The 9,813-nt window shown below is 34.4% G+C and overlaps 1 protein-coding gene across 1 annotated transcript; it reads left to right on the top strand.

Moving 5' to 3' along the window:
* The first annotated feature begins 372 nt into the window (after window positions 1-372).
* Window positions 373-7,553, top strand: LOC110116368 (SNARE-interacting protein KEULE-like). Its single transcript, XM_020849909.2, has 4 exons — window positions 373-594; window positions 699-789; window positions 892-981; window positions 7,188-7,553. The coding sequence occupies exons 1-4, from the start codon at window positions 452-454 to the stop codon at window positions 7,239-7,241; spliced, it is 378 nt and encodes a 125-aa protein (XP_020705568.1). The 5' UTR covers window positions 373-451; the 3' UTR covers window positions 7,242-7,553.
* Window positions 7,554-9,813: the final 2,260 nt, after the last annotated feature.

Here is a 9,813-nt window from a genome sequence, read left to right as displayed (position 1 = left end):
ATGAAAAGACACAAGGCAAGAAATTAAAAATAAAACTCAACTTGTGTTGACCCCCCCTTTGTCTACATCAGTTTTGATTTTTTTTCTTGATTATTCAATTCTTTTCGGGCTGCTCTATCATGCATCACTTCCTGTTAGGGTAGTCTTGACTGCATTTAGTCTATGATATTAAAAGAGTAATCCAAAATGTATCAAGAATGCTTGAATTCTCATGTGATATTCTAGAAAATTTGAATTATTGTCAGTAGGGTATGAAAATTGTTAGATCTTAATAAAAAACCTTCATTGGTATGTTATTCGTCTAATTTTTTTATTGTCAATCATTCACGCACCTTTTTCATAACTGTTTCGTGTCAAATGAGGTTCAAAGATTTGCCATGTTTTCATCTCTCGACAGGAACTTGTTGAGAAACTTTGCAAGGGTGAATTACCGAAAAATGAGTATCAATGCATGAATGATCCAAGCCGTTCATTCCATGAAGCTTCAAATGGTACACCTGTCCGAACGGGTTCTGGTCAACCCGCTCACTCTATGAGATCTAGGCGCCCTGCTACATGGGCTCGACCACGAAATTCTGATGATGGATATTCTAGGTAGTACAGATTTAATCTTGTTGTCTACTTATATTCTTAAAGGAATTCATTTGTGTTCCATGTTTCATCTTAATTCTCACCTACTAGTTGTTTGGCTTCTTCAGTGATTCCGTACTAAAATATGCATCTAATGACTTCAAAACCATGGGCCAGAGGATTTTTGTGTTTATAATTGGTGGAGCCACTCGATCAGAGGTGATCATTTTATTTATTTTGCAGTTATTACAGATAAATACTGCATTATTTACACTTTAGCCACTTGATTACTTTTTCTCTTACATTTGAACATTTTAACAGCTTCGTGTGGTCCATAAGCTTACTTCGAAGTTTAAGAGAGAGATCATCCTTGGTTCAACAAGTATTGATGATCCTGCACAATTTATAACGGTGAGTCAAGAACATCTTTCACATAATATGGATGCTTATGGCAATGACATGCTGCTGCTTAGTGATTACTTTTGCTTCCTTATCTAACGTCTTCTGTTTGTTCCATAATTAGTTAGCTTCCCTGTGGTATTTATCTTAACAGCATCCATGCATCATTGTCCTAATGATCAATATGCAGCTATTCTATGGTTACCCTCTGCCACTCCATCTCGCCATTCCATTTGTTTCAAAATCATCTCCAGTAAAGAATATGCGGCTTTATTTGGCTTTGATATGATTTAATAATCCTGGGAACTTGAGGGAGAGAGAAAGTGGTGGGTGGGGTCAGCCTCCTCTGGCTTTGTCCATACGTGGTGCTGGTGAATAACTCAGGCCACCATGTTGCTTTATTTATGCCCACATTTGGTTAGGATAGCTTTTTCACCGTTTTGCTCTTAGAGAACAATCATATTTTTGTTGGCTACTACTTTCTCCTTACCTTTAAGAACTTTTTTGTGATGAGGAAGTATTTTATAATCAAATTTATTAATATGTGGTAGTTTTAAGAAAGCTTTTGCCTCACTTTTTCAAAAGGGATATTCACAATAGCTTCTAAAAATATTTATTTGTCCAGTAGTAGTTCTAGATTGTTTTAACAGTTGAATGGATCTTTAATCATATATAAGTTAGGCCCGGGTTATAAAGTCAGCTCATTTTCCATGTTTTATGTGTTAGGAACATCTTGGTTTAAGTTCAAAAATCTAGACAACATCTTTCCCCATACCCAAAATATGTTAGGGCTTTGTCTATTTGGAATATAAAGTTTATTAGAAGTAAAAATCCTACCAATAGCTCTTTTACCAACAAATTGGGCTATCTTGATAGTGTGACTTTTAAAGTGAACAAAAATATTGATACTTGTTGATTTTGATATCAATTCCATGAGCGATTTGATCAAAAATGATGAAAATGTTAGATAATAGAGGTGAAGTCATGCACATATGATTCAAAATGCATCTACCACATTCAAAATCATTAAAACTTTGTTTGTTTTACAAATTAGCTTGCATCGATTCAACCAGAGCGTCGAAATTATTTCACAGTTGATTTAATTGAACATGATGAAAACAACAAACAACAAATAAAATATATGACATTAGACAAATTTAAATTGAAATGCTTTGATCGCAATTGAAGTACCCAACCATCACCAATCTCGCAAAATGAATTGTGTCAATGCATTTGGTACATCGAAATTACCCCTAAAGAATATCAATATTGCTCAAGTCACTACACAAAAGTGAAACATAAAATTTACACACACGTAGATGAGGACTAAATTTCAACATAAATGAAAATTGAGAACTTGCAAAACATAGTGAATAAAATTAAATTTTATTTTAATTTCTATGAAAAAAAAAATTCAAAGGAAAAAAAAAGGAAATCAAGCCTCCCATGCCCCAAAATCCTTATCCTTGCACGCCCTTTCCCATTAGGTATGCGAAGTCCATGTATCTCATCCATCCCATCTCGACATTATAAAAACAAATATCAAATGCACTTGCCTTTTTTTCATTATGTAATACTTGCGCTTCTCCTTTTTGCATCGTGGCCTCTGCTCCCTTGTAGAACTCACTTGCCATCGCTCTCTTCAAGTTTGCTGGCCTCTTACTCTCACCCTCGGTCTTCCACTCTCTCTCCTATCTTTCTAGAGAAAAGAAACAAAGAAAAAAAGAAAGAAAAAGAAGATTGAAAAAAAAGTCAGAAGATTATGTGAATTTGTTTGACTAGTTTAGTCGTTTTGTTGGAGATTATTTTGTTGTTGATTCCTTGCACAAACGTAGAAAATGCAACCTTTCAAACTCTTAAAATTTTGTTTGTTATGCGTTAGGTATGGCATGCAAAATTGTGCACTCTTTTCTTAGCATGATAAGAAAAACTCATAGGCAACGCTTGTGATGTAGTAACCCTTGTGTTTGCTTTTTTTTTAGCAAGATGGTTATGTTATGAAAACCACTTGTACAAGTAATCCACGCACGCCTTTCTTGGGTTGGTGGTTTTTGTTTATCACGATTGCTATGTCTTAACATGCTAATCATGCACACCTTTTAAGGCATAATTGGCAGGTCTAACATTCCCCATAGATGCTCCAAATGTATGAGACCTTTTAAGGCATAATTGGCAGGTCTAACACTCCCCATAGATGCTCCAAATGTAAGAGAGACATCGGGATGTAGCTAAAATTTTTAGTGAAATTGAACTTGAAAAGAACTAAAAAAAATAAAATAAATGGGGCCTCTTAAACTACGAATGCGGCACAAATAATAAAAAAAAATTGAATGGAATGAACAAGTATAAAATTATAAAAGAGTAAAAGCTCAGCATAGTCCCCAGACTATTAATAAATGTCCAATTTAGTCCCAAAATTTTGCATTACCCTATTTTAATCCTTCGACTATTAGAAATTGCCCAATTTAGTCCCTTTGTTAAATTTTCCATTTAAATTAACGAAAGAAGACCCCAAGCATTTGGTTCTTTGAGGTATTTAAGTAAAATACTTTTTTACATAATCCTTCGCCTTCTCACTATAATTTCCTGGAGACAGAACTAGAGATCGAATGGTGCAAGGGGGAAGACCTATTGCCATGAGCAATGCGACGTGTTGCGACATACAAGGACCACGAGCTTGACGACCGATGAGAGCAAGACTTCATGCTTGGAGACGACACACGCACTCTATGAGCGAGACGTAAGAGGCCACGAGCGATGCGGTGAGAGATAGCTAGAGGAGTTGGCGGACAATTTGCATTCACGATAGCTAGAGATGAAGACTATCGTGAGCTACTGCGAGCGACCACCATGCAATTCGACACCTAGAGGAGGAGAAAATAGAGCAATGTAAAAAATGTAATATCATATCCACTTATAATGCGTAAAATCCGTTCATATTGAATTTTAGAGTTAATTTTAACTTTTATTTTAGCCTTTGTGATTAAATTGGTTCAATTTCTAATAGTTCAAAGATCAAACTGGGGTAATGAGAAACTCTAGGACCAAATTGAATATTTATCAATAGTCAGGGGGCTATTTTGAACTTTTACTCAATAAAATGTCACAAAATGAAATATATATATATAATGTCAAATGAATCAGAATCGACTTGACATTTGACACAAATAGAACTTACAAGAAACACAACATCTCATTGATGAGCATGAATTGGACTTCTTTGTTATAGCTTCATAACTCTATTGGAACAAAATATGAATTAATTGCAACCAAATAATACTCTTTTACACTTTAATCACAATTACTCGCTATCGAATTCTCAAATCAATACACAAATGTGGATAGAATGTGAGACAGTCGCGTGCACACTTTAATGACAATAAGTTCACATAATGACTGGTATATTATGCCAGCACACATGTCAAGTGATTGTGTGTTTGTTCAAATGAGAGCTTTCCAAATAAAATTGAATGATTCATTTTTGCTCGTCGTGAATATGAAAACTTTTTATGGTGCGCACGACACATCAAATCATTGAAAGAAAATTTGGCGATAAATGTTCTAAACTCTTGACTTTAATGTTAGAAAAATCTGCACAAACTAAAATTAAGATCAACTCAAACTTTCCCTTGTTGTAAAAAGTGTGTAACCCATTTGAAATGCAAGCAACCATTTTTGAAAATTCATAAACATTTTTTTAAGCATTAGTTCAAATTCTCATTGCTGCACGATGCTCTCGAGTGGGCAACCTCTATATGATAGACTTGTAAGTCATAAATTTCAAGGCCAATCCTCCACATCTCAAATATTAATGTCAACAAAATTTGAACCCTTTGAAAGATATTCAAGCAATAAATTTTAAACAAAGCATGATTAAAGAATGATTTCAAGTCCTACTCTTAGTGCAATTAAGTAAATTATAACCTAATAATCAATCTAAATCTTGCAAAGATTTTTATGTTTCTTGTGCATAAGCCCTTCAAAATTCACTTTTAAAATTCAAAATTTATATGCCATCCTTATAAAATAGTCATGAGTTTTAATGCTCTATTTTGATCCTCTATATAAGAGAGGCGTAGAAGGTCTATAATGAGATGAATTCCCAAAAGAGTATCAAAAGAGTATGCTACAATTAAATATATAAACCCGATCTTCTATAAACAAGCAATCAAATGCCTTTATGATGAACGTGATCTATCGTACTTCATAAGTGACGGGGTTTGGTTTCAAATTACAAATATAAATGATGCAAACTGTCTTAACCTATTGTGCGCATGGTAATTACACATCATAATTAGAGGAGTCTATTTTCAAAAATAAAGTTTTCAAGTTATAAATATAAATATTGCAAACAGTTTTTGTCAATGTTGAATGTGTTGACTAAAATAATTTTAATTCAAGGGGACCACATTATTAAAATACCACCAAATTTGAAAGAAAATTGTTTTGGGCTAAAAGTACCAAATTCTCGACAAAAATATAAAAAACCAAAAAATATAAAATCTTCAAGTAGCAAACTCTAGTGCTTAAAGCTTAAAAGCAATAATATGTTCTACAACAATTTATCAGGGGTGATAAATTTAAGATAGTTTTAGTTTAAAAAGAGTCTATGTCATATAAATTTCATATAAAATATATCCCTATAATCACTCTCAAAAATTCTAAGGTCAATAATAATGTGTCACAAACTAATCTAGTGATTTGCTGCAAATAGATATTATTAAAATATAATGACAGCCAATGCACAGAGGTTTCTCAATAGTTTAACCTTTTGAGTTGTGAACATAAGGTGCACTAGATAGCACATAAATACTTTTGTTAGCTAAGGTCGACCTAAACAATCGCTCCCTTAGGCAAATATTCATGTCAGGTTTATATGGTTCTCTTGGATGACTACTAAAAAGATCCCTTAGTTAGGTTGGAATGTTGGATTTTCAATCTCCGTTGACTTAGTAGACTAGGGTGTATGATAATTTGAGATGACAGAACTTTAAGATCTTGATTGAATTCATCATCATTTCTTCCACCATCCGCTCTAAGTTAAAAGGTGATAAATTTCTTTGAATCTATTGACTAGCTTTAATCAAAGTTTTTCTTTCGTTGCGCCTGTGGGAAACCTAAAACCATATCTTATAGTTTTTGTGAAAGGGGCAAAATCTCTAGGTAGTGTTTTATCTACAATTCAATCTGGCTTCTAAAAATATGACCTAGAACCATAACTCTATTAGAAGAGCTGGTTGCAAATTTTTAGGGCTCAGACTACCCACATAACAAGTTTGATAGTGAAGATGGGGTTGCACTTGATATCTATCATTTGATCAACTTTATCTGTTTTTTTTGCTCAAACTGGTGTGGTTGATCTCCAGGTATGAGGTTATACTTGAGAACATTTCTTTCGTTCAAAAGGGAACGTTAAGAGTCCAAATTTCTCAAAAAGTAAAAATATTTAAATTGCAATCCTCCTTGAGTCATGAAAACTTGCTACCCATCATTTGAGAGGGAGACAACGAGGACGAAATGGATGAATAAAAGAATGAGCAGACTTGAGAAAAAGTGTTAAAATACATAATAGAGGTCTAAATAATTTGACAGATGCAAGGAAAACCTTTGCTTGCTTTTCTGCTTCAAGTTTGTTCAAGGTGATGCTTGAAGAGGGAAAACCTTGGTCAATTGCGTATTTTTTAGCATTATGAAAGATTTAGGGTAAAAGATGAAAATAGTCTCCTGACTATTTGTATGTGGCTAATTTAGCCCAAGAATATCACATTTCTCCAATTGTGTCCATCAACTATATAAAATTTATCCCAAACGATTCCTCATGGATTAAATTGGATTGATTTTGTATAGTTGAGAGACTAATTAAGATCAATTTTGTATTCTAATTTTCAACAATTTCTACTTGAAGGATCATTTTGGATCAATTTTGTATAGTTGAGAATTAAATTAGAGAAATGTGATGCTCTGGACTAAATTGATCACAAATAAATCTCCGGGAGACTATTTGAGTATTTCCCCTAAAAGATTTGACCTTCGATACTGGTGTACACTTCTCTACTTATTCTTTCATCAGTGTATCAATTCTCACGTCATTTTTATTTTTATTTATTGCTAAATTTGGGTTACATATTGCTTGCATAAAAAAAATTTCTTGACTAATGCAATATGCAACAAATTATTTTCATAGTATATTCAATTTGCGTTTGCCTATCCATCTGCAGAAACTAAAGATGCTTTCTACTCAAGAACTTTCTGTGGATGACCTTCAGATCTAAGTCTTACAGCCATTACAGAATCTATCGTTTATGGGGTCTAAGAAACAGTTTTTACCTTTGTGTTTTCATCACCAGTAATCTGGTTAGCCCTTGTTATAGATTTTTTATTTGTTTATAATTTTTGCCTTTGAGATTCGTGCTCATATTTATAGTACCTGGCATCAAGAAATTTCTTGAGCTTGGATACATTATTTTGGCACTGTTCCATGTTGTAAAGTAATAGCTCCCAGGATTTTGAATTGTACATAGTATGTTTATTAAGAACTAATAAAAAAACCTTATATGAATCATAAAATCCTGCTTTTATTGGTTCATGAATGAAATGATTTGGTGTAGAACTTTTAGATTGCTTGTGAGTCATTTAAATTGCTTATCATGAGAATTATTTGTTGCCTGTTTAGGCTTACCAGAGGATTGGTTACTGCTTCCATGTTACATTTTAGCCCCCCATAAAGCATAAATTTGAAGCAAAAATGAAGGGCTTGCTTTGTCAGGAGCTCTACTAGGGTTTTTGCATACCACCTCTCCACCGCCGGCACCCATTCTCTTTGTTATCCCTTATATTTCTCAATCTATTCTTAGACCTAAAAACCCTTATACTCCTACGGCCTTGGCCAGTGGCCGGCTTTTCTCCATGAAATTGATAGGAAATACTTCGCAAGTGGAAATACTTGAGTTCGCAAGGAAATCTATCAAGAATTGGTGAAACAGCGAGAAATATGTTGATTTCAGAGAGAAATCAGCAAAACGATGCATGAATTTCAGAAGATTTGAGAGAAAACACAAGGAAAACTTCTATTCAATTCACGAACAAGAAATGCAATACAAGATACAAGTTTCTTCAATTCGAGAGTAAGAAACAACTCTCCAATTCTCTAGCAAAGCCTAGAGCCCAACAGAACAAACCCTAGATCTCAAATCTCTTCTTTCATTCAAGATGTCCCAAACCCTAACAATACAAGACTAATTAAAGCAAAGGATAAAGTTAAATTCCTAAACAGCCCCTAATTTGAATTTTTCCTCCAATATAATATTTAATTAGCGTGTGAGCCCCCTCTACTTAGCTGCCCCCCTCTCTCTCTCTCTCCTTATTCCGCCCCCCTCTTGCCCTTCCGCCTATAGACAAGAACCGGTCCCTAGTCCACTAGGGACCGGTCCAGCAGGTTTAGCCGGCCCAAGGGGGGCTGGCCTAACAGAAATCTCCTTCACCTTTATGGACATCCCTTTTAACCGGCTTCAAGGCTCAATGCTCAACAAATTGCTTCTAGTGGGATATTCTCTAGGCAAAAAGCCTTTTTATGGACCTCTATTGGTCAAGATTAAGAGAGCTTGTCTGCTGAAAGGTACTATGGGCCTTCTCTCTCTCAAAATGGGTTTCTTCCTCTTTAAATTTCTGTTCGGAATATTTCGATCTTGTATGGATAGGAGATCATATTTTTTTGGCAAGCCTTTTATTATTAAAGAATGATTTCCTGATTTTTGCCATATTATTGTGGAATTTTCCTATGTTGCCCTTTGGATTAGGATTCCTGATTTGCAATCTAGACCTTATTCGTGCCCTTTAAACAAAAAATCAGCCTCTGGCGACTCAATATCCAATGGTTTATCAATTCAGTTTTCTTGCTGATAAAGGCATTTGTAGTGTCTTCAGTACATCTCAATCTGACAGGATTTGGCAGAAGTGGAAAGCCTCTACTGCCTCATGTTTAGTTCAGGCTCAGGTCATTCATGATTAGGATGGAATTAAATTAAAATTAAATTAAATGTTGTGGAGATGAGGATTAGGTGGATGAGTGGCCTCACTCTTAGAGACAAAATGCGAAACAATTATATACGTGAAAAAGTTGGAGTATTTCCAATGTTAGATAAGTTTAGAGGGAGTCCCCTTAAATGGTTTGGTCACGTAAACCGTCAGCCTTTCGATAGTCCGGTTGGGAGAGTAGATGTATTAGCTTTTGTCCTATGATAAGAAAGGTTGAAGTAGACTTAAAAAAGACGTTATTAGAAACTATTAGAAATGACATTTTGTTATTGGATTTATATTAGAATTTGACTCTTAACAAGACAATGGAGAAAAATGTGATCAATCAATCAGCTTTCAACTTTTTGTTGTCCATGCAGCGAACTCGCACGCTGATAGAACCCTCCTTTGGAACTCTCTTAAACATATTGCTGTTTTCATTTCCATCCCCTATATCATCTGAGGTAACTTTAATTGCTGTGGGTTTTGCTTTGAAAAAATTGGTAGAAATCTTATTCATAGCAATAATTTCTGGGTTTTCAACTCTTTGATCTTTGAAACAGAGCCTTTCTTATTATTCATGGTTTAACAACAAGATGGAATATCCCATTAATATGGATTGGTTTGAGTTGTTTCCATTATCTTACTACAAGGTCCAACCCCAAGCAGCTATGATACTCCCAAGAGAAATTATTATGTACGGAGTCCGGACGGGAAGAACCGTCCGAATTGCTGCATATTTGATGAGTGTTTGTAAATACTCAGTAAATACTCACAAAATATTCAGTAATTACTCACAAAATACTTAGTAATACTAACAATTGAACATTT

This window comes from Dendrobium catenatum, unplaced genomic scaffold, assembly GCF_001605985.2.
Source record: "Dendrobium catenatum unplaced genomic scaffold, ASM160598v2 original_scaffold_245784, whole genome shotgun sequence".
NCBI lineage: Eukaryota > Viridiplantae > Streptophyta > Magnoliopsida > Asparagales > Orchidaceae > Dendrobium > Dendrobium catenatum.
The sequence above is the reverse complement of the archived record's forward strand: the minus strand, read 5'-3'. Positions and strand labels throughout refer to the sequence as shown.

Coding starts and splice junctions, on each gene's coding strand:
- LOC110116368 (XM_020849909.2), top strand. CDS start 452: ATGAATGATCCAAGCCGTTCATTCCATGAAGCTTCAAATGGTACACCT. Junction 595..698: donor TCTGATGATGGATATTCTAG/GTAGTACAGATT, acceptor TGGCTTCTTCAG/TGATTCCGTACTAAAATATG. Junction 982..7,187: donor ATCCTGCACAATTTATAACG/GTGAGTCAAGAA, acceptor ATCCATCTGCAG/AAACTAAAGATGCTTTCTAC.